General features: G+C 33.6%; 1 protein-coding gene across 2 annotated transcripts in view; it reads right to left on the bottom strand.

Moving 5' to 3' along the window:
- LOC134857139 (sodium/calcium exchanger 1-like) overlaps positions 1-27,363 on the bottom strand; it is a 110,778-nt gene that overhangs the window by 66,326 nt on the left and 17,089 nt on the right. The window contains exons 6-8 of one of the 2 annotated variants that reach the window (XM_063873513.1): positions 20,467-20,636; positions 19,788-19,907; positions 17,505-17,525 (exon numbers count right to left, since the gene is read on the bottom strand). In XM_063873513.1, the coding sequence (XP_063729583.1) occupies positions 17,505-17,525; positions 19,788-19,907; positions 20,467-20,636 (311 nt within the window). The remainder of the gene's footprint in view (positions 1-17,504; positions 17,526-19,787; positions 19,908-20,466; positions 20,637-27,363) is intronic. The other variant, XM_063873514.1, reaches the window with a different exon arrangement.

The raw sequence follows: 27,363 nt of genomic DNA, 5'->3' as shown, positions 1-27,363 counted from the left end.
ACCCGGAATCAGTCCATGCAAAGCAGAATTCCCAGATGTAAAAATCAAAAGACAAATTATTGAACATTATCTGAAAGATATATGTAATTTAACACAACAATACGGAATCTACACCATAGAATTCAGCACACCAAATCCGAATCATCGCAAATATGTAATTCAAACAGACGATCTTGAATTAGAATTTTCAAAAGCATTCTTAGAATATATTAAAAGCATACAATACCATAACTCACAAAGAGCAAATTCTATATTCACTAACGAAGTCTTTGCAATAATATATAGCTACATTTCAATATTAGAAAAAACAGAAATTCAAAGTATCTCACCAACTGAGACATCCAAACATATAAAAGTACGAAATGAAATTACATCATTTTCAATTTTTCTACATATAATCAAAGAAAATTTCACTAAAGACGATGTTTCACAACACACAAAACATGATTTACAAAAAATTTTGGCATGGTTTATAATAGATTATTTCACACATAATATAGACTTAATTTCACAAGCAAGAAAAAATTTTAGACCTCAAAATCCAAACGATGATACTGCCATCACAGAACAGTCAGATTACGTTTGGGACCCTGAATGGTCTCATCATGCATTTATTAATATCCCACAATCAATCTCAAGTCAAGCAATAAGTACAATATCTTATCAAAGAGATTATGTGAGAGTAGTACCACTGACCATTGATGCAACACCATTGAACTACAATACATTTTTACCTGATACACGAAATAATAGTTTAAATTCGACCGTCATACACAATTAAAACCTTAATGGAACTAGAAATCTTACACAACAAGATATTCAAACACCATCACACTTCATAAATGAATAAATCGTCCAAACAACAACAACTACACAACAAAGTATTTCACCAATACGTCCAAATTTAACAACACCAAACAATACAAACACTTCAACGGCACAAGTAACCTTACAATCAACCGTTAAACCTTCGGTTGCTCCAAAATATTCACATATGGATTATCAAACATATAGACCTACGACAATACCGTCAAAAACACGAAGAACGTTCACAAGAAACACTTTTGCAGAACACAATTATAACTACGCACATTCGTCAAAAACAAATTATCCCCCACAAAAACCTGATAATAATCATATAAGTTCTCATCATTGGAATAACCCAATGACAACAGCCAACTCAGTAAATTTTCAAATTAATTCACATCCCCCACAGGCTCGCAGTGAAAATTACCCATTTTTTCAACAAAATAAAAATAAAAAGCAAGCACCTCATCATACGGATTACTTATCATCTGATGACGATTATTTACAACCAGATATTTTTGCACCGTATACCCAAGAATATTGCGGACAAGGAGCACAAAAACCTTATACATATAATAGTATTTTTTCTCAAAATCCAACAGAAACACGAAATCAACAACCAATACAAATGCAAAATCCAACTAATACACAATCTTTTCAACCAATTCAACCACAAAATCCAACGATCACACACTCGTACCAACCAACTCAAATGCAAAACGAAATACCACTACCATATTATCTTCAATAACACGAAATAACAAAGAATCAACTTTCAAATTTTTCACAAATGCCAAATGCCGCAGAATCACTACAAATGACAATGAATCCATACCTTATGGGTGGATCATCAATAACATCAAATAAACCACTAATGGTTTTCACAGGAACAGATCCTGAATATTCTGTAGAAGATTATTTAAATGCAGTAACAGCAAATTTAATTTTAAATATAGGACCTGAACCAATTAATACACCATTACATCAAAATTGGATACATCGACGCACAGCGTTGATACAAACAACCTTAGATGGCGCAGCCCAAAAATGGTTTTCAGTATTACCTATAGAAATAAAATCAGATTGGAAAAGATTTACACAAGAATTTTCAAAAATGTTTGACTCTGAAAGAAATAAACAACATCAAAGAGTTTTATGTAATGAAATTCGCAGATTACTATCTCTGTGTCGATGTTTAGAATTATCATAATGGTTATTATTTCTATGTGGTGATTGAGAATAATTTCTATATCGATTATTATAACTTGAATTTCGATTTTGTGAATTATTCCGTGATCTGTTTTGATAATTATTATTTGATCTGTGATAGTTTGATCTGTTATATGAGTTATTTCTTGATCGGTTGTTCGGGTAATTCTGATTTCGATTGTTCGAATAACTTCTATTTCTATTATGTGAAAAGTTTCTGTTTCTCTTATATGATGAGTTTCGTGATTGATTGTTGGAATAGTGTTTATTCCTTGGGTTTGATTGGGAACTGGATCTAGAAACAAATTGTGTTGCATTGGAATTTGATCTTGAATAGTTATTTCGACTATTTGATCGATTATAATTATTTTGAGAATAATTCTGTGTATTTCTTCGTTCTGGTGATCTTCCTCTATAACTTGAGTTATATGGTGATTGGTTCCTTGTGTAACTGGTGTTGTTCGAAAGTCGTTTTCCTGAACTGTTGTTACTGTATATGTTTTTGTTTTGGTAAATTTTGATCTTTCTTCATATATTGATAGAATGATTTGTTTGGTTCTCTATGTTTTTGAGGTTTGTTCTGGTTATCTTGTTGTTTTTGTCTACATTCAGAGATACTATGTCCGTATCGTCGGCAATAATTACACCATTTTTTGAAAGATGGTTTACCTTTAAAATTTGGGTGTTTTTTATAAATGTTTAGTATTTCAGTGATTTTTTCAACTAGATCTGTATCTGATTCCTGTATGTTACTGATGTGCGTAGTGTTTGTTTCGATTCGCTTAACATACTGTAGTTTTAGATTTTCTGTTTCTTCGAGTTTCATTGTCATTTCCGCTTGTTCTAGTTTGTCTACTAGTTTTCGAAAATCTAAATCTGGCTCTCGAATTGAGGAAGGATCAGATGCTCTCTTTTTTATTGCTATTTTCCTTAATTGAGGTGTTAAGGTCATCATTAAAATTTCTGTCATTTTTGTGTTTTTATAGTCATGTGTATTTAATGAATATGCTTTTCGAACTAGTGTTTCGATGCGTACTGCTAATTGTTTGATGGTTTCATTTGGTACACCAAAACATCAGAGACAAATTAATCAAATACAAGAAACAACATCAGACCCCCCAGGAATTGATGACACAGGAAATAACGAACTACAATTAAATCAAATAAACTGTGAATCATCAGACACAGAAAGTGATACAGAAAATACCATTTCCATCAATATGATAGCAGTCGAAAACGACTACGAACCTATTATATATGAACAACCTTTTACATCACACATATATGAAAATCAGTTGGAACTTCTTCACATTTATTGCATTGAACCCATCAATTCTACACAAACTGCACAAGACATAAACGAAATTAACACGGTAAGTAAACCCAACGAAAATAACAAAATAAAAAGCTTAAATACGAATCACATTTACCAAAATATACAAAAAGAACAACCCAAAGAAAAAATTTGGACAATACCATTTCTTTTAGAAAGCCCAAGAAACAAGGAATTTCAACCACCAGACCTTGAAATTGATTTTTTAATTGATTCAGGAGCAGAATCAAAGATAATTAACATTCCCACATGGAATGAAATCAAAACATTACACCCAAAGTTAACGCCTCTTGCAACCTCTAGTAAACTAGCAACAGCACAAGGATCAACACTAATAAATTATGGAAAAGTTCAATTATTCCTTCTTCCCACAAAAACAATGGAACAAAACAAAATTCTAAACAAACCATTTAAACAGATATTTCATATCACGGATATTAAACACAATATCATTGGCATACCATTTATCTCGAAATATATACCAACAATCAACATATTGAATAGTAAAATACTAATCAAAGATAAATATACAAAAACAAAAAATACAGCTCTAACATTTTTTCAAAGATTAAATAAACAACCACCATTCTTTTCAAAATTTTACCCAATTTATAACCAAAAACGGAAACACCTGAAACCACTATCAGGAGATATATATATAACTTTTCAATAAAACAAGTTCACCAATATGATAAAAATCAAAATAAACAACAAGTCTTTATGTCAGACTTTGAATTCAAACCTATCCATAAGTTTTTCAAAATCACGATCTCATCGATAAAATATTTGAAAAATATGAATTCAGACACCATTTCGTTGCATATATATAACAATACACCATACAAAGTAACATTACCCTTAGGACTTTTAGGATATTGCGAAACAAACGCTACAATATCACCCATACATGAAAAAGCATACCGCGTAAATAATATACTCCAATTATTAGATATTTGTCAATCCACAATTCTTAACGAAGAAATATCCATCAATAATATAATAAGTAATGAAAAAAAAAAATACAGACTATTTCACAAAAACCCCATATTTCAAACCTATATTCAACATAACCAACTATACAGAACATCAACAAAAGTTTTTAACAATGTTTAACTTCCAACATTCACAAATAACACAAGACGAATTTGATAATTTAGCTAAACAGCTAATAAAAAATTCATCAGTCTATGCAACATCAAAATTTGATGTTGGAAAAATCAGTTCATCACTACATCTCCCGTTAAAACCTGACGCAGTATTCAAGAAACAAAGAGCTAGTAAAGTACCAATTCATTTACACGACAAAGTAAATAGATTACTTGATATTTTAGAAAAATACAAAATTATCTCACCGGTAAACAAGGAAGAACAACCAAAAGGTAACACATTTATTAACCCTGTTATTATCCTAGCAAAAGGAGAATCATTAAAAATAGTTTTAGACGCTAGATATCTCAATTCACTAATAGACGAATCAAAATGCAATTGGCCTATTGAACCAATACAAGTTATTTTAACAAAAATAAACGGAAAATACTTTACAACCGCAGACATGAATAGTGCATACAATCAAATGCCACTAGATGAACAATCACGACGTTTAACACAATTTGTTATGGGAAATCAACAATACGAATTCAACCGCCTATTCTATGGAATATCCATAGGACCAGCAGCATTTTCAGCTTTTATGAGCAAAATTTTTAGACCACTAATACTTAAGAAAAATGCAATCACCTATTTAGACGATGTTTTTATGCAATCACAGACAAAAGAAGAAATGTTTACAGTTTTAGAACACTATCATGAAATACTTCAGAACGAAAATCTGAAGGCCGCCCCCGACAAATCTCACTTCTTCTTAACAGTTAAAATTTTAGGACATAACATAGAAAGAAACACAATCACTCCATTGAAATCACGCATTGATGCTATTCAAAAACTTCAACCACCAACAAACAAAAAGAAAATCCAAGAATTCCTTGGAGTGTTAAACTTCTTAAGCAAATACGTTTATAAAATGCAATTATATTTAAGACCATTTTATAATATCCTAAGACAACAAAATAATTTTGAATGGAATACTGAACATCAAACACGATTTGAAGAAGTTAAAAAACTTTTAACTGAACAAAGTTCAAACACAATTCCAGACCCAAATCAACCATTCTATGCAATGTGCGATGCTTCCAATTTTGGCATCGGCGCAGCATTATTACAATCAAACAACGGTACAAATAAAATGAACATTATATCAGCAAATTCCCGATTATTCACTCAAGCAGAGCTACGACTCTCAACTCTAATGAGAGAATGTACAGCTATCATTTATACACTTACAGAATATGAATTTCTAATACTTGGATCAAAACATCCAACAGTTCTATTCACAGATCATAAACCAATCATTTTTCTCTTTACACAGAAGTCAAATCCAAATCACCGAGTTTATAGATTTCAATTAATACTAATGAAATTTTCAAACCTACATATAGTTTGGACAGCAGGAAAAAATCTCGCATTACCAGATACATTAAGCCGAAATACACCACCTGAATTACTTATACGAAAAACTACAGTTGAAATACCACAAAATATAAAATTTTACCTTGCGAAAGATGAAACATCACCCGATTAGAATGCAAATATGCAGTAATAACTGACATTGAACATTCACAAATAAATAATCTCCAACACTTCCCACTTTACTTGGATTGCCAAGATAACCACTAAGAAGTTGATCTATTTGGAACATCAACTTTCAAACCAATTCCATACTCACAATGGATAACAAATAACACCCAACAAAAACGAGTAAAACAACACTCGCATAAAAAAGATCTTTTTCCATTAATTAAAAAAGAAAATTTAACCGATAAAATAAATCTATCAGGACCACAAACGAATGATTCAAAATACGCAATAAATCAAGTTTTCAACCTCCATGACCCACTTGACACAATTCCTTTATCCAAATTAGATAGAAATTGAAAACATTTTTCTCCCTTCAACAGAAAAAATTACAATTAATACCTTGAAACAATATCAAAATTTGACCCAGTAATTCGACAACTAAAATCATGGCACAAATACAAAACTAAACCCGTAAAGGCAGATACCACAATTTTAGGAAATAAAACACTCCTCCCTCCGATATTTTCGAAAATTTAATAGTACAACAATTAATGAAAACACAGACCTTCTAGAATATCAATTAAATGAATCTACAGTTCCCTGTCTCCCTTTATGTATGATTCTCATAGCTTTTAACATTTCACATACACAAAACATTAAAGAACACTCTGGATCAGAGAAAACATATTCAAATTTTATAAAAAAAATTTCTATTTCCCAAATGCACCAATTTGGATAAAAGTACTATGCAATGATTGTATAGTATGTCAGCTAAAATAAACCTTACCCAAATCAAAAACAAGTAGCACAAAAACAAGATTTTAAAGGACACAGTTTATATTTTAACCACCGTATATCATTTGACACAAAAGGACCAATTTCACCATCCTCTGAAGGAAATTCATACATTATGGTAATTGTTGACGCTTTTACACACTATGTAGCACTCAACCCAGTACCACATTGTAACGCTTACTATGCTTACACAACACTTTACGAACACTGGATAGCCAAGTTCGGATTACCCGAAATTCTAGTTACAGACAACGGTACAGAATTCATAAATAATGAAATCATCACACTATGTCATTTATACAACATTAAGCACAAACCACGTACATCTCATGCACCTTGGACTAACGGTTTAGTCGAAGGTATGAACAGTTCACTACAAGAATATCTTAGATGTATCATAAACGGAAATGATACAAGATACACCGAATGGTCAGCAGATGTAAAACTATTTCCCTTAGCATATAATTCACAAATCACGACAACTCTAGGAATGTCACCATATGAAATGGTTTTTAATCAAAAGCCACGTAAACCAATTATGTTTACAGCAAACTCTCATAAAAGTGCACAAGGTCATTGTCAATCGAATAAAGACTCAATTTGTTATAACCTACCTTTACACACACATGATGAAGATCATTTTCAAAACCCACAAATCCTAAAATTAGCCTCCGGTACACATACCGAATGGATTTTAAATATAGATAAAAAACACAACGAAATTTATCAAAAAGTAACAAAAAAATTGCTACAAAGACAAAACATTAACGAACAAATCAATTCACGTTTTACACCAGCCTCCGATTTAAAAATTGGAACCTTTGTCTTAATACCAAATTTTAATACACAAAAAGGAATTTCTAAAAAATTACAACCCCTTCTTAAAGGACCATACCAAATAATCGCCAAAACCACCGACGTAAATTATAAAATCACCGATTCAGACCAAAAAGAAATTGTTCAACATAGAAACAATCTATTGCCTTACTACCCAAAAGAATACGCACTACGCGAACTAACTCAATTATATTCTTTCACAGGTTTAAAAGTTATTCAAAATCACCTACATACGGAAAACGAAATAAAAAAACAAAACGACATTCACCTTGAAAAACAAAATAGAAAACAAACTACAACCAAAAACAATACAAAAAAGCTAGATCAAATTATACCTCAAAAAGAAAGGAAAAATAGAAAAATGAAAGAAAAAATTATACCCCAAGAACAAGTCGAGAAGTCAGAACATAGAGAGTCATCACGACTTAGAAATCAACCACGTAAAAACTATAAAACATTCATCCCACAATCTAAAATATTAAAGAAAGTTGAATTTCAAAAACAGCTTTAATTTTAAAATAAATAATCTTTGCACCTCTGAAACATTTTGAACTTTCATTTTTCAAAATAACATGCTGACAATCACACAGCAAATTTAGTTCAAAATTAGCCAATAGTATTCATCCAATCCGTCAACTTCTCTAAATCTAACACAAACCAATTAGACGAAAGATATTACACTTCAGGCATATCTATAACTATAACTTTACAACCTCCAGGTCAAAAAAAAGCAAGCTTCTCAAACTTGACAACTAAAACAAATACCACCATAATATCATAACCCTCCCTTATCTAAAAACGCAAAGATCAACAATATTTTCCCAACCCAGACCTTAAAAACCCCCCAAACAAAAATGTTAATTTAGCCTAAAAAAAAGAACAACCATATTAAATTAGCCTAAAGTACAGAGACCTCAAAAATACCCCAGATAACTTGACAAATAAAAATAAAGTAAAAGAAGACCTCCCGAATACCATAAAATTAGCCTCCAACACTTTTTCACAAATCTCAACCCACTTGTCAAAAAGTCAATAAATAACTCGACCACACTTAAAAATCGCCCCAAACAACAAAAAATGTTCAATCAAGAGCCATTTCTTAAATGCTCTTCTCTCGATCAGTTAACATAATTCTCAACATTTTAGTAAACTTTTTAACAATATTTAAAATTTTATTCATATTTCTTTTTGATACTTTTGAAGCTTTTGTATTAATCTTAATCATTTTTTGTAATATTTTTTTAATTTTCTATTCCCTATTTGAATTATACTTCCAACTTTCTAAAGCCATTGACCATATACACAGGTACGAAAACCCAAAATCTATTTAAATGATACGAACCATTTTTAGTAGAACAGATATTTTTTTGATATTTGTAATTTTCATAATATTTTTAATATCCCTCATATTGACAATATGCAAATGTATAAAGAAAGCAGTCATAACATTCGTATTAGCAACAATCCTTTTAATTCTTTTTCTTGAAGAATACTATAATAAACATAAATTTTTTCACTAAAAGAAATCAATCAAAAAACCCTCAAAAATTGCTAACCAACAATCACACAGTCAGTCTTCACCGACAACATCCCAAGAAAACCCGACACCACCTACAACTACCCAAAACCCCCAAACATCTACACGAATTTCTTTCCAGGATAACCCATATACCTTTGAAGAACGACACGCTCGCTTATCTGAACCACTAGAACCAGTTCAGCGACAGGCACCTCTGAGTGAACCAACATATAACTTATACCCGACACTATCACAGAAATTAAGTAGAATTCGAAATATTAGTCAAAACCAAAATGCAGTTGAAATAAATAGACAAATCATACATCCACGACGAAATAGAAACTTTCAAACCCCCCGAGTTCATTTTGATATACCCCAATCCCCATCACCAAGTACTCCGGAAAACCCAATTGGCATATTACCGGAAACCCCTACACTTCTTTCACAACGTAGCACCTCAACTCTACCCTCAGATTACTTAGGTTCAACACCAACATCTGAACAAATACGTGAAAATCCCTTTAACCCCCCAAACCAAACATCACGACTACCATATTGGACAACGCAATCTTTCACACAAGGTGAACCAAATTTAATAAATGATCCAATAGATATTTCTACAGATACAACAACATCATCATCATCATCACTACCAGAAACATTATCACTACCATCAACACCATCAATAAGCCAGTTTTCACCGACGCATTTTCCTTTAAATTTTCCAAATAACCTCGACGCTAGATATCGAGAACAATCATCAACAAATATCCCTTTAAGATTAGACTGGAATACATTCACAGCACCTCCACCATTATTTGGACAACACCCAGAAAGTAACCGACTCCACAACTGGGCACTTAATAGATTACAATATAGACAAGATATCCACGAAGACATTCGTGACCATAACATCCAAATACTCCAACAAAATAGCCTATAATTAAAATTTGAAATCACGGTTAAACTAAACAATATTGCTCAACATCCTTATCCATTAATTCCACCAAATATAACAGCTCAATCGCTACCACCGCCTTTTATAACAACTGAAGTAATATATAAATACGACAGATATACCAAGAAAACAATTGGTTACATCACATTTTATAACCCGTACTCAGGATTATCATACACATGTATATTCTAAAAACATTGATTTTTCTCCAACTCCTTTTTCTAATAATCTCCGATCAGAACATAAATCCTTCTCCTCGCACAGGACCCCAAGACCTATTAGTAACACATTACGATTGTGAAGAAAATGAACAAAAAACACTACACAAATATGCAATAAACCAAGTATCACAATGCGAAACAGAACCACAAGCTATAGAAACTACAAATGTAATAGCGACACTCTATTCAAAAGCCCGAGCAACAACAATCATAGGATATAAATTTACAGCAACATTTTCCGAAAAGAAAGTACATTGTTCAGAAGTTTCAAACGGAAATAAAAACCGACTTGACCATGAATCATTCTACCAAAGTAATATAGAACGACTTTTGCATCTAAATACCAAAGATTGTAAAAACGAGCTACTCAGACTAAACATCACAAGAAATAAAAACACCGACACAAAACTAGTAAATTTTCAAGTTTTTTCCGATTCTGTACATCAAGCAGAACTTGAAAGATATCAAGCACATATAAAACTAGATGAAAAATACCCATACAACGGCGCACACGGAAGATTAACTTACGACATACACGATAAACACTGGATACCGCACATTGGTATAACTAACCCATCAAACTGCAAAGCAGACACAAAAAATAAAGGATATCAAGAAATAATGTTTTTCGATTGGAAAATACAACTCGAAAAAATACAACTCACACGAGATTTATCTGATAACACAATGATCTATCAACGAATTCGATTACCTTGCAAAAACGATCAAGGTTATTGTGACCCTACAACGCGAACACAAGCAACAATTGTTTGGTTTCCCGAGGATACATGTACAACATTTCAAGTAGCAAAAATACACGCTCGAATGATAAAATTTCACGAAAAATATTTCATACAATCAATCCCATATGAACAAGTAAATCCATCACGAAAACAAAGTAATAATTTTCGAAACATCCATAATATAGAAAATAAATTAACCCGTTTTCAAATATATCAAGAAACAGAACTAGCATGCAAATACAGAAATCCATTTCACAAAACACAATATTCTGAAATCTTAGTTGAATACGAAAAAGGTTTCGACATGACCACTGGAAAAGTAAAAATTGACCCTTATGCCACAGGTCATCCTCTAAACGAAGGAACATCATATATACCAGTTAACTTTCAAAAAAATAATGGTCAACCTGGTGGACATCTAAAGCCACATGACACTCAAAGCAAATGTCTACAAGAACTATCACTAATGAATAATTCTTATTTTGGTAATATCCACTACGATATTCACTTAGATATGAAATTAGACTACACAATTAGCCGAATTTTTCAGGAAATGTCACTCTCTGAATTAGAAACACTTCACCAACTATGCGAATTAGAACGAACACAAATCCTACAATCACTTGCACTAGCAGTATTAAAAATACCCTACGCAGGATATTTACTATCAGGAAATAGATCAAATTTTTTAGACTACGAAGGAAACATTTTATGATTTTATACTTGTACCAAAAAAGTATCACCACTATATGTTTTTGAAGATAACATTTTTGACGAACATATTTTTGGGATACCGCAGTCCCATGTGGATCAGAAAATAGCCACAATGTAGTACAATTGAATCCTGATGAAGATAAATATCATCTTCTTACTCCATACCCCACATTAATGCAATCACTCAAAAAATTTTCACCCGAAAGCATTAGAGCTATTGCTCGAAACCCAAATATAGATTTACAATCAATTGGAATATATTCAAAATCTGATATCCAACATCACATTAGAACACAACAATTCCAGGAATTATTAACACAAATGGACACTATACAAAGACAATCAATTGACCAAAACTTACGCAAACTTGCCGAAACCGCAGGATTTGCAGACATCTATACACAAGATTATAGCGGATATTTTAAAGACATTAAAGATTATATATATCTAAACGGTGAAAAATACAGACCACAAGATATTTCACCTATAAATATTTTTAGCTTTGTTACACTAAAAAATGAAATTCTCGATTTTCTAGGATGGCCCTACTACATCTTAGAAAAATTGACTATTTTATACGCAATGTTTAACTTTATAGGATTTCTTTTCTCACTACTAAAAGGAATCTATAATACATGCGCTATACACACACAAGTAAATAGACAAGCAAGTGTAGCACGCATACTATTTGCAGGATTTTTTGGAATTTTTTCATCATCAATAAACAAAATCCTTCTAGATGCACAAATAAAAGAATATAACACAAAAATAGCGACAAGACAGAACACGTACGACGAGGAACATAATAATATAGAAGTAACGCCTACAGCACCACAGTTGCCACCCCTACCACATAACCATCCATTATCATTAGTCCCACGAAATTTCCGAAACTTCGCAATAACACATAACCCAAATTTTAGACCAAACATATCGCAAAGTCCCATACAACACATAATGACACATCATTCACAAGATGAAAATACATATAAACAAATTATAGAACAAACCCATACCACCGCTTTTCAGTCTCAAAGTAATAATTTATTTAGCCCACGATGAGCCGACAACTTGGATCCCTACACCGCTCAAATTCCCACCCACCAACCTTAACACTCCAATTACAATAATTCCACTTTTTGCTTTCCCACCACCCGATTTTCCAAATAGTAATATAACATCAAGCATGAATTCAGACACTAATTCAGATATTTCAGTTTTATACTCCATTTCACAACTAAATAACCCGAATATAGAAACCCCTGACGAATTTGCAGACTCCGAACCATCTCCATCCTATAATTTTCAAACCAACTCCTCAGTTTTTTCAAAGCCTCCTTTTCGACCAATCCCAACAAATAATCCACTCCCGTCCGTTTCTACTCCCTCTTACGCTTCACAAGTAACCCCAACCTATTCTCCATTTCATTCCGATCGATCATCTAATTCTCCCGATACTCCCCAAATCTCCCAAGAACTTGATATTTTTATAACCCTACAACAACAGCTAATACACCGTAACACCCTCACTATAAATCAAATTTCATCCACTGTAGAATCCTCAAATCCACCTACTCCTACATCCTCTTCAGCTTATACTACATCATTAGCACAATCATCCACATCCACCGAATCATCAAATAGCACTAATAGAGCTTACCGCACTTTTAAAAGAAAATTCCCGAACCATCCATTCCCAACCAAACCAGGAACAGCCCGCGAATATATCAACCATCCACATCACACTAACACGAAAGATTTTCTAGCAATCACCTTACCTTCATTCCCACAATATACTTTAAACACACCTAACGACACTAACGACACACGTAGTTTTGTAGATGAACATGTTTAATGCCTACACTTCATTGGACAACATATTATCATTTTACTAATCCCCTTTGCCTACCATTATCTAATACTCATACCGATATAGAAAGAAATCAAGATATGCTATATCGACTCACCACACCATTAACATACAGACAATTTACTTAAATAGGATATAAAAAATCACTAAAAACATACACTGCACCCCGAGCTAACGAATTTACGCTAGAATATTACGATCATAATATCATCCGATCTAACCAAGACCAATTTTTAGATGACGACCGCTTCGCTAACCCACAACTAACAGAAAAAATTTTCATCAAAACACCATATGTATTTACACTCAATATATTTGATCGAAATATTGATCACATCATCTCTGAAGCACTAACTGACATGCAAGCTTATGAAAGTTTTAAAGAAAATTTTCAATTATTTTCACTAACCTTCCACTTCCTTGCACCACATGAACGCGATTTGCACTGCTCACACGACATTATGTTACGCACTAAACAAACCCACACATATACGTATTATCGCTTCATACAAAATCATTTTGATCTCCACACTCCATCAAGACAACCACACCACCGTTTTCAGTTTCTTAATTCAAAGTACACTTCGCCATTTTTTCTAAATTTCACATATTGCATAAAAGACACTAACCTCCACGGCATCCTCCGCAACTATGACCCAATAACACAAATGTATATATTTTGTCCCATCACGAAGACCTTTAATGCAGAAGAATCCAGACCCTTCCTTATCCCACATGAATTTATCCAACCTATAGAAATCCCTATATTAGAATTCATCCATAACACTAAATACAGTCACAAAATATATAATCTCATTCAAAACACACCTTATGAGTTTGCAGTTGACACCGAAGAACTAAAAACTATTAAAGCACTTCAATTGCTTTGGCCACTGCTTCAAACTAAAAACATCATTCGCATACTAGCAAAATTACTAACAAATTCAGAAATAATACACGACATCTTCCCCCACGGTTTTTTCCCCGACGACTGACAGGTAAGTAAAATTTATACATATTCTTCACTAATAAATTTAAAATAAATACTAACCATTCCTTACTCATGTTTCTTTTAGATTTTTAGTCTTCATACCACGATCATCTGCAAAAAACAAGAAAAACAAAATAAAAACTTGTTAAATTTATTCTAAACTTCATTAATATTCCCCACAAAATAATTTGATAAAATTTATATCAAATGAAGTAAATTAATTTATAAATTGTTTTCCCAAAAGCAGTAAATTTCATAATAATGAAAATTTGTAACTTAACTTTTCCCCAAAACTAGCAGTAAAATTAAAATTCTATGTAGTAAATTGATAAAGTAAAAATGCAGTACTAACTCTTTGATATTTTCATTCACTCGCACAAGAATTCTATCCAAACTCGCACAGCTCGCCCACGAAGAATTGTTTAAATAATGAATTTTAGTTTCAAGTTTTCACACTCAACAACTCTAACATACAATAACAAGTTTCAAACTTTTCTTTAACCCGGTTGGAAAGGAATTATATACTAAACCAAACTAACCAACGCAGCTTACTAAACACCAAAAATCATAAAATAACAGCATGACTAAGAAAAGAAAACCAACGGTACCCAAACCGGATTAACCCAGTTTAAAACTGGATAATTTATTCTTTTGAAGACTATTATAAAGTCTAAGAAAGAAATAATAAAACACAAAAAAGTCGAAAGTCAAACTCATAACAAAAACAATTTGATTTTTGAAAAAAGGACACAACCAACGGAACTTTAGAAAGACCACCATAAGCTCAACATAAAACGTTATCACATAACAGGACCTCTCACAGAAACCGCACGAAATCATACTCCCACTCCTGGCCTAACCCACCAGAGAGGACGTCCTGAGCATGCTCTATAGCCGGCCTAACCCACCGCGCTACATCCACGCTTTGTGACCACACTCCTATTTTTTAATAAGAGGTACTCAAGGGTGAGTAACTCTTCAAAATAACCGAACTAAAACAAAAAGCTTTTGTGAAAACAACTAATCAAAATCATAATTAAAACATTGAACTAATAAAAATTTTATAACATGTAAAACATACTTTGCAGTATATAGATCAGCATACAACAACAAAGACGAATATCCAAAGACAAAGTGATCCCACTACACTCGAAAAAGAATGGCCAACCACAACCAAAATGCCGTCCACAATCACAACTCAAAAGATTTAGAGTACGACTTGACTTCGCAGAAAAGGACTTCATTGAACTAGACCAATGACCACCTCGATGTTCAAGTATACGTACAGATACGAGTTACAAGGCATCCCCTCCACGCACAATCTCCACGCCATTCCCAGACGCGGCTGAACACAAAACAAGTTCTCTACATAATACAGAAAAACCCGTCATAGCAAACCATTTTGAAATCAAAATGATTTCGTTGGGAAACACAGTCGTTGTCACAAGAAGATACACGAAGATACGATGTTCGCCCAATACCAACGTTCATCATCCATCCTTTGAATTGCAGAAAGATAATTCTAAAAAACTCTGTAAAACCCGGATGGGTGGAACCTGACCTAAACTATATTTTATGATTGGATAAATTAGATATTTTACCACTGTAAAGTATTTAATATTAACCAATCATGATCCATCTAACTAACAACCCACTTATTTGTAAGTGCTGAAATTACTTGTAATTTCAGCACCAGAGAGATTTGAATTTAACTTAGAAATTAGTTGTCTCTCCGAGAGAACTTCAGCAGCCGCAACAAACCAGTATACCCTAGATCTATTGAGCCTAGCAGAGACTAGTTAAACACCCTGAGACTAGTAAGTATAAGAGTAAGATTAGGATCGGTATTAGACTAAGAAGTTGCACGAATCTATCCGGCCGAAAATAAGATAGCGTGACGAGCAGACGGTGTACCCTATCCGAAATTACGCTATGAGTTAACCACATCGGTCCTAACTCAGCTGATCGATTAAAAATTGGAAGTTGCATAATAGTCCCGAGGGTAGATCCTTTGGATGGGCAGGGGATAAAATGGTTTCAACTCAACGCCGCCTTCTTTCCCTAAATCCACTCCAGGGTTTGAGAGTAATGTCCATTGAAAAACTCAATACCCTTTTCAGAAACTTATATTAAAATTGATTAATGTTCATTATTTCATTGTATTCGGATATATCTCGAGTTTTTTTTATCTGTTGCGACATATCAACCGTTTTTTCCCACTAGCTGCGCCATACCTGTTACTCCGCATTTGTCGCAGGCTAAAGAAGTCGAAAAAAGTTAATAAAAACTCACTTAATTGGTCTGCAAGCTTGGTTGCCTTTTTAAATTTCCCTGATTTGACATTTTCAGACGGCCATGCACTTAAATCAGTTTTAGCACAGCCATTTACTAATCATTGCGCTCTTATGAAATCAGTCAGAACTAATTGATTTAAACAGTCGGTATGGTAGGTACTGCTCCAGTCTATAAATAGTCAGTCAACCCATTTAAACAACAAAACTAAAAGCCCAAACCAAACCCATCAACATGCGTAATAACTAGAGATCTATCTTAAACCATCAATTAGTTGAATCTAAACAAAGTCCAACCCTATCTTGCCCGATGTAAAGTCATGACCTGTTACGCCCTTCCTTCCAATAAAGGTTTCCTTTCATTTTTCAATCTTTGGTTTTCTAAATACAACCAAAGAGTTTTTTCAGTCAAACTTACGTAACTTTCGAGTGACCATGATCTTTATTCATTCATCATAAAACAAAGGTAAAATTTGGGCAAAAAGACATACAAAACTTAATATATGGGGCAAAACAGACACCAAAAATTTAACAGATTTTAACATCAATTTTTTTTCTGTTCATGATCAGAAATATACTCACAAATCCGGCAGAGAATGTTTTCTGAAAATGTGCAATGAAATAAAAGTCTATCGGTCGGTCTCAAATAAAACCGATAGTGTGTTAAAATTTAGTTATAAAAATAAACGTCCAGTAAAACAAACTGACAACTATAAGTTCAGTTTTGAACAAAAAATAATAACGCTAAGTAATGAAATAAAATTTCCCTTCTTATAAGATTTGCATGACATCGATTTGTTGAATGGCCTATTTCTATTTTTTTCGAGACGCTTTGTTTCATTATGCTGGATTTGAATAGATTAATTGTTCTTGAGCACTAGAGAATTGAAAACGGATTCAAATTTATATTTGCTCCTATAATGAAAAAAAAAATGTTTTTAACTTCTCAAAAAAACAGTGAAGCTCTTTAAAATTGACAAATCTAAAACTGAATGCAGAAGGAAACGGTGCACATCCATAGATCCGCATTCCTAGAAACGCGAAAAAAAAATTTAATTTATTTTGTTAAAGATTTAGCAACAACCAAAAATATAACTACCAAAACGAAATCTTTTTATCCGGATAAATAAAAAAACGCCTTATATTATAGTCTTGCATATATTTGCAATTTTTTTTTGAAAGTTTTAACCCCTTTGTCTTCAGTTTTTGCGTTATTTTTTTGCTCCGATCTTTTTTTGAAAGATTTTTCCTTGTTTGCTTTTTTGATTGACTGTTTAACGAGGTTTTGATGTTTTAATGCCTCAGATGTCTAGCTTTTTATGTTAAAAAAGGTTAAAGAAGAGTAGCGAAATATGACAAAAAAACGTTACTTCATTAAAAATAGTGAAAAGTTTGGCACAAAAAATGAAGACTTTTATTGGAATGCTTCACCTAAACGAATTTTGAAAATTAGTTTATAGCACAATCTTATCTTTTTAATTTAAAGGAGAATAGCGTTTTGATCTGCATTGGAAAGCATCATGAAATTTAATTCGATTGAAAGCGTGAAAGGTTGGCTCAAAAATATAGAAACGTTGATTATGTTGCTTCACGTGAACAAATTATGAACTCAATTGAATGGCACTCTTACTTTTTATGTTAAAGAAGATTATATTTTTGTCATCTGTATAGGAGAGAATAATAAAAAGTAACAATTCTCTTGAAAGTGTGAACAGTTTGGATTAAAGTATGAAAACATCACGTTAAAAAATTGTTAACACTTTTGTATGCGCTTTATCTTATCATGTTGACGGGGAATAGCTTTTTGTTCCGACTTTCATAAGGAAGGTAACGGAATATTTGTGCTTGTTGTGGTTTTTTTTCTTCAGACAAAATTCGACTTTTTAACTAGCCATCTTTGAAGGAACTTTTTTATACCATTCGAAAGGTATTGTTATCCCTAGCTTAAATTTGAAAAAATATTTCACCTGTGATCATTTTTTGTAAAGTTCTGGGGGTTTAAAGATTGCCATTTTGGCCAATTTGGGACAATTAACGCGCGGATATATTTTGCGCTTTTAACGTGTAAGCGTAGATTTAATCCGTCATAGAAATTGTTCCAAATTGGTTGAAGGAAGCTTATTTGCCATAATTGGTTTATTACCCACATTGCATTTACTTTTTCTTGTTTTTACTGCTCCATAGACCTTATAAGGCGTCGGAACATTCAGGGCCTCGCCCTGATACAAGCAGTTTTGTTGTCATTTGCATTGGAAAACTTAAAAAAAGCGATATTTCTATTGAAAGAGTGAACACTTCGGCTCAAGGTGTGAAAAAAAATTTTGCGTTGCTTCACGTGAACCAATTTGCAAACACCATTCTCTGGTACTTTGTCTTTTTGTTCCGACTTTGGAAGAAAGTAAGGAAGATATATGCTCAGGGCCATTTCTTATTCAGACCAATTCTCAAAAATATTTCCCTGGGGGATCGATCCATGGATCTTCGTCAGAACGGTCGCACTCACTACTACTAGACTACACTGACAATAATTTTCAATATACGATTCTTCATATTCAGCTTAAATTTCATAGTTTGTCAAAGTTTCATTAACCAAAAATTATTCGAGGCAAGTTTATGAGTAGTTGGAACTTTCAGGGCTGTCAATCAGATTTGTAAATCAAGTCTGGTGGTAATTGCTTTATGTTTTTCGGTAAAAGGTCGGTCTGGTAAAAGTTCGGTTCCTTCTTCTGCCATGCGCATTGGAAAGCATAATGAAAAATACTTCGTTTGAAAGTGTGAACAATTTGGATAAAAGTGTGAAAACATTTACTGGGTTGCATCACGTGAACAAATTGTGAACACAAATGTTTGGTACTCAATACTCACTCTTGCCACTTGAGTATATTCTGGTCCTTCAGTTGTTCCTCAATGGACACTCCCCCTGATGACGTCACTCCTGCTGCCCCACTCACAATTCCATTGGACTCCTCCTCCGCATGCTTTTTGCTACAAATTAAAATGTTTCAAAATTCGGGCTCGTTTCCAGTTCCCCCCTTTCAAAATACCCAGTTTAATGTTTGTTTTACGCGTTATTACGGCTAAATGCGTAATGTTACGCTGTAAAGTATGAAGAACAAATCTGTTCAGAATTGTCGATTTGTTCACCACGCCAAATTTCATTGCATTGTGACAACGTTAAATTGACTTTTCATACTTGAATTTGAAAGGGGGGAACTGGAAAAGAGCCAAAATTTGAACTTGTTAGATAGTTTTTTTTTCGTTTTTGATAGTATTTAGGAAACGAGTATGTGGGAAAGTTGGGCCAATCAATTTAAAAGAGGGACCAAAATTGGTTTCATATGCAATATGGAACAAGCATGATAGTTGGCTCCCGAAATTATTGTATCTAAAGCAAAAAAAAATCCCAAAATTTAGAAAAAAGCGCGTATTTTGCTTCATTGCGTTTCCGGCATTAAAACAAAAATATTGGTCACAATAATTCAAATCTGTATCGAACCAAGTGTAACTGTATGATTTGTTTAGCAAAAAACTTGTAGTTGCTTACCGTTTGGGTGAGAATGAGGTGGTGGCGTGTCCGTATCCATTGCTGTAGCTGGCTTGAGACCCAGTCGAGTTGGCCAGCTCTTTCAGCACCTGACCGACACTTCCCTTCTTCTGTCGGTGAGTTATTGAGCCCACTCTGATCCCTGATACAGCTCCCATAGAGGAACGCCTCTTTAACAAAATTCAGACAAAGTGCCAATATTTTCATTGTTTAGTTTGTTGTCCTACCCTTGAGGTAATTACGGAAAAATAACTTTTTTTTATAATTTTTTATTTTCCATAAACTTTCTGCTATTTTGGATTTAAAAATAACGGAAACAAAAATCGGTTTCATTGACAAAAAATGAATCTATATGTAGCCCCTGTAAACTTAGATAATTTACAGCTGTGATTTTTCTCATTGTTACAAAAAACAGCTAGTCGCTAAGCTTTTGGGGATGTACAAAAAACCTTTTGGCCAAAATGTTTGACTAAGTTATGGCGCTGAACAAAGATAATCCATAAAACTCAACGGGTTAAAAAGAACTATTTGAAAGCGGCAAACTATGCCACAAGTAAAATCAGCCAAACTGATTTGTAGCAAACTAACTGTTCCTATCATTCATTATTGTTTCGACTTTCGAAGAAAGCAAGGAATATATTTGATCGGGGCGCTTTTTTTCAGACCAATCTCAAAAACATTTCCCTCGGGGGCTCGATGCATGGATTTTCGCGGACACTGAATGGTCGCGGACACTGAAATCTATTCGAGACCAGTTTATGGCCCTGATACGAGCAGTCTTGTTAAACTACTGCACTCAAATTTTTGTTTCGACTTTCGCAGGCCTACTTTAACTTTTTAACTAGCCATTTTTCAGCGTAATTTTTTATACCATCTGAAAATCAGTGATTTCATGAGCTCAAGTTTAAATAATAATTACCTGTGATTGTTTTTGAAACAACTATCAGGTTGGAAATTAGCCGATTTGGCAAATTTGGGTTCTTTAGCGCGCGAGATATCTCGTGCTAGTAACGCGGGAGCCGCTATTTAAATCTCTCTTAAGTACTTCCAATCTTGGTATAGCGTGTATTTGGTTTGTCAATATTTAAGTTTTTTCAAGTTTTTTTTGCATTTGAAACAGAGACATTGGAAGGAAGATGGAACTTCCAGGGCATCTCCCTAATACAAGCAGTCTTGTATCACCTAAGTATTGATGTTTGAAAACGAAAACAATCAAAATTTTAAATCTTTTTTAAGCGATATCTGACTTTTTTTAAAACAAAAATAAGGTCTATCGGAAAATTCGGGGCTTTGACTTGATACGAGCAGCATCCTTTTCTTTTTAAGAAAACTACGACAGTACAAAAAATCGTTTGTAACGGAAATTTTTATACAATGCAAAACGATACTGATGTGTTGACACAGAACAAAAATGATAACTTTAAACTTGTGACCTTTTGTGAATTTGAGAGCCCTTTGGAGAGAATGTTTTATCTGCAGAACTCACATCAATAAAGTGAATTTTTTAATTGCTGCGAGTGATTGCAGACTAAAAAAATTTGCAGTTCAATTCAAAGCAAAAAATTTGATCTCAATAAATCACTATGGTCTCAAGTAAGTTACAATATTCGACTTTTTAACTAATCATTTTCTACTTTTATGCAAAAGATATTGACTCATTTAGCTCAAGAAAAAATAAATTTTCTAAAACTATGAAGGTTTAAAAATTACCAATTTTTGATAACAAGGCTCGGAAAATGTTCAAAAATGAATTGAGGCAAGCTATTTGCTTATGATAAATTATGAGATGCAAAAATTAATTGTACTTCAATAACCTGCCGAGGGGAAGATTTTAATCGGAAATTAAATAGAAAACACTTCAAACTAACTCACTCTGATGAGTGGTCTTGTTCAATTTTGATCATTGAACATCAATTGTCATTTTTTTTTCAACCAGAATTATGGTCGGAAATTTGGCAATATTTATGCATCAAACAATATCTCCCGCTCTTTGACTCAACTGTTATCCCCATCTAAGGCATAATCAATAGTTAAAAATAATTTTGAGGTCATCTTCCCTTAAGGCTGGGCAATTTGGATAGACAAAAAAGCCTTTTTCATTCAAATAGTCGAATCAAGCAAACTAAAAAAAAAAATCTTTTCTTAAGCCAATTAGTTGGAACCCATTAATTCCTCTTGTTGCAAATGGGTACAAAGAGCAGTCGCTTTTAAAAGCAACCAAGAGTTAAGCCCCAATTAGCTCGTGCCAATTTGTTCCTCTTATCGCAAATGGGTACAAAGCGCAGCCTCTTATAAAAGCAACTAAAATTGAAACCTTTTTTTGCATTAAGGTAGCAAGAAGCTGCAAACTGCGAAGGTCACAAAAAATGGGAAAATTTCAATCATACGCTTAGTACAATGTCAATATAGCAAAAACTCAAGTATAAAAAAAAACATTTGACTGATTTCATTATAGCAAACTCAGTTAAAGTTCAATAATATACGTATTAAGTGCAACCCGGATTGTAATCCCACTTTTAGCTTTTTTCTGTAGTATCCCAGACTTCTCGTTGTATTTATCTAGCCTCAATGAACTTATCTACCCCTACTGCATGTAGATTGGTTCAAAAGCTTTCAAAAAGATTGTCAGACAGACTTTTAAATTGATTTGAACCAAACAAAATCGCGGCCGGTAAAATTATAAATAACCTCTGTTCAAAAGTCAAAAAATCATCTTACGAAAAAAAAATTACGTTAAACTAATCTGAAGTGAAAAATTTACAAAGTTTGAATTCTTCTACGCGTATAATAGCATATTTTGAGCAGCAAAAATATTCAAAAATGGAAAAAAAATTATTATTATATAAATTGAAAAAAAAAATGCTAAATTTTGATAAGCAAGCGGCGCTGTTTGGATAATTTTTAACTCTAATGTGAATTGAAATTAGAATTTCCTTCCCGCTATGATAACCCGCATCCAGTTTCAAGCGTTTTTAATTGGTTATAATATGATTTTAGTACCAGTCTTACAAAAGTTGAGAAAGAATTGATTTTAATTCAAAAATTGATTTGAAATCAAAAAGAATCAATTATATTACATTATAATCGATTATATTATCGGTTGTTTTTATCCAATTTTCTAATTTAGCTGCTGCAGAAAAAATTGATTGTTTATAATCCTCTTTGTCTGCCCATTTTGTCTTCGACCTTCACTTGATCCACCTGAATTGCTTATGTTTTATGCTTTTCGTAGACGTTGGTCTAAGAAAGATATTGGAAAATTGTTTTAACAATTCAAAAAAATAACGTTTTTTTTTCATTTCTTCTTGATTATAATTGTTTCATGATGCACATTTTAAGTTTTTTTGATCACCAAAAAATCAGTACACTGCTTTAGTTTCATGATTTATATAGAAGAGTTATATTTCACCTACCGCAGGGTTCTTTCAACTAATATGAAGGAGCTATTTCAATACTGATTCCGTAGAAAAACAGAGCTTAACTTAAGAAGCTGTGAGTCCTTCTAGTAGCTTTCAAATGAGAATAAACCGATAAGATTAACTTAAGAAGTTGTAACTCATCGTAGTAGCTCTCAAATGAGAGTGTGAGGTAATAAACCCTATATTGTAATAAACCCTAAAAACCCTATCGTAGCGCAGAGGTAGCAAACATGTCTAAAATGCTAATTCATTAATGATTCTGTAGAAAATCAGAGCTTAACTTAAGAAGTTTTCATTCATTTTAGTAGTTTTCAAATAAGAGTGCGAGCTGATAACCCTATAACTTGCAAGAAACACTTAAACCCTATAACTATTGTGACGCAGAGTAGCATACATGCCTACGAAGCTGATGGTTGCTTGATTGATCTCCAGTAGGTCACTAATTAAGCTCATTTTGATTGGTTTTCCATCGCTGTAAACATTTAAGTTTTAGGTTTATTATTTCACACTCTCATTTGGACGCACTCTCACTTGAAAGCTACTAGAACCCTATAAACCTTGATTCTCGTATTCTAAGCCATTGAGTGTATTTTGATAAACCCTAAAATGTATCGCAGAGCTAGCATTCATGCCTACAAAGCTGATAGTTGCGGGATCGATCCCCGGTGGGTTAATATTTTTTTCTCATTTTGATAGGTTTCTTATCGATGTTTTATCGCTGAAAATTAGCCAAGTTAGCAATAAATCTATTGATAAAATTTGCTATTGCGGCTATGAACATCGATAATTCATCAATGGCGATCGCTGTATTTTTTTCATTGTTAATTTTCAATGTGAACTCAACATGGGAATAGCGTACGTGAATAGCTATAAAACATTTTTGATTGATTTGGTTAAATAACAGTTTGCAAAACAGATCAATTACATCACAATTACTCCAAGCACAGGGGCGGATCTAGGATTTCTCGAGGGGAAGGGGTGCCCATTTTCCACAAATTTCCAAAACTTAAAACGACCAACTTGATTTTCCGAGCTCTCCCAAAGCACTATAAAGACCTTTATTGACCAAATTTTCTGCCCCACAGGCCAAATTTTGAAAAACAGGCCAAAAAAGAAGTTTTTAGCCTCTTTTTGGTAAATTTCGAGCAAAAAATTGTGCTTCTACTGCGTGCGCTTCCCCCTCAAAATTACTCTTGGCGTCAAAGGCGGCTTTAGAAGCTTTTTAGGGTCCGTCACCAAAAATGGATTTCTCAAAAAAGTACCATGCGGAGATCATTGCTGAGTGAGACGATTGAAACTTTTGAAATTTTACCGAATCTCACTCTTGCCGAACAAATGCTCCACAAAGCCGGAGGTCGGTCTTTGTTATTCATAATGTGAATAATCACTCTTTCACATGAATTGAATGAAAAAACGGTAAATTCCAGTTCATAAATTATCAATTATCGGGGCGTTATCATAATTTTTGCATGATGTAATAACCATATAAGAGATGACAATTTAAGACTTGAGAACCAAGAGTCTTGGGTATTTGGCGACCACAGAAAAGCAAAAACAAAGGTCCAGAGCTGACGCCGGAGCTGCAAAGATTCCCCATTTGTCCTTCTCAACGTCAATTCAGAGGTCTCAGAGGTTCCCCTAGACTGCGACTGCCACTAGCTGCCTCTAGAGCGGCAGAAGGTCCCCCAACTGACATTCTCAAAATCAATTCAGAGGTCTCAGCGGTCCTCCTACAACTGCGACTGCTACTAGCTGCCTCCAGAGCGACAGAATGTCACCCAGCTGTCCTTCTCAACGTCAATTAAGAGGTCTCAGAGGCCCCCCCTGCCACTGCGATTGCTACTGCAAGGACGGTCTCAGAGGTGCCAATATTCTACCAGTTCTTCCCTTAGCTCTTCACCAGCTTTTCACAGTCACTTCAAAACTCAGGGCAGATTCATATAAAAGATTTTTCAAAAATTTTACAAAAATCATATCCACGGTGCTTTTTATTCATCATTTGCTTAAGTTCAAAAAATTTGCCATAATCACTAATTAACTGTTAATCCTCGGAGTGCAAAGGTAGTTTTTTCTGTAAAAAAAATTACAATGGCCAAAATCCGACAGCCAAAATATCCTTAAGCCAAAAAAACAAGGAAAAAAATGGATAGCAAGGAGCATACCACTCCAAAAATTCCAGCTCTTAAATTATCAATTATCGGAGTGTTATCATAATTTTTGCATGATTTAATAACCATATAAAAGATGACAATTTAAGACTTGAGAACCAAGAGTCTTGGATATTTGGCGACCACAGAAAAGCAAAAACAAAGGTCCAGAGCTGACGCCGGAGCTGCAAACATTCCCCAGTTGTCCTTCTCAACGTGAATTCAGATGTCTCAGAGGTCCCCCTAGACTACGACTGCCACTAGCTGCCCCTAGAGTGGCAGAAGGTCCCCTAACTGACATTCTCAAAGTCAATTCAGAGGTGTTAGCGGTCCTCTTACGTCTGCCACTGCTACTAGCTGCCTCCAGAGCGACAGAAGGTCACCCAGCTGTCCTTCTCAACGTCAATTCAGAGGTCTCAGAGGCCCCCCTGCCACTGCGATTTCTAATGCCAGGACGGCCTCAGAGGTGTCAATATTCTACCAGTTCTTCCTTTAGCTCTTCACCAGCTTTTCACTGTCACTTCAAAACTCAGGGCAGATTGATTTTGAAGATTTTTCAAAATTTTTACAAAAATCATATCCACGGTGCTTTTTATTCATCATTTGCTAAAGTTCAAAAATTTTGCCATAATCATTAATTAACTGTTAATCCTCGGAGTGCAAAGGTAGTTTTTTTCTGTATTAAAATTACCATAGCCAAAACCCGACAGCCAAAATATCCTTAAGCCAAAAAAAACAAGGAAAAAAATGGATAGCAAGGAAAAATACCACTCTAAAAATTTTCTCGAAACTTGTGAAAAATCATAATGCGCTCATAGCATAATATTTCCAAGAAAAAAACTTTAATCTGTGAGGTCTCAAAAAAGTTCTCATCTTAATCAAAAAACTAGAGTGTATACTCAGCCAAACTTAACCTGTAATAAAATTAACAAAAGTACTTTGTACTTAATACTTGAAGTACGTTATACTTCTTTATTTTCTTAAGAGCTTAAAAAAGCCCTATACGGTTTACGCTCGTATTGCCAACAAGATCATTCGTGTATTTCTAAACAATTGAAACCAAAAGCATCTTTCAAACATAATTATACCATTTTTGGTAAACATTCTTATATACGTCCAATATTATAATCATTATTACACCATTCTTATAACACTTTCGCCTTTTCACTACTTTAACGATGGCTCCAAAAATCTCACAACCAGCGCTCATAAACAAATGAACGTTTCGCTACACTACTCGTGACATTCCTGAACGACAACTTAACAGCAAAACTGCACAATTTACGGAATTAGAGGATGTTAAAATAACGAATAACGAGCGTTTGAATTGC

The sequence above is a fragment of the Symsagittifera roscoffensis genome, chromosome 1, assembly GCF_963678635.1.
Source record: "Symsagittifera roscoffensis chromosome 1, txSymRosc1.1, whole genome shotgun sequence".
NCBI classification, from domain to species: Eukaryota; Metazoa; Xenacoelomorpha; order Acoela; family Convolutidae; genus Symsagittifera; species Symsagittifera roscoffensis.
This window is presented reverse-complemented; position numbering and strand designations above follow the sequence as displayed.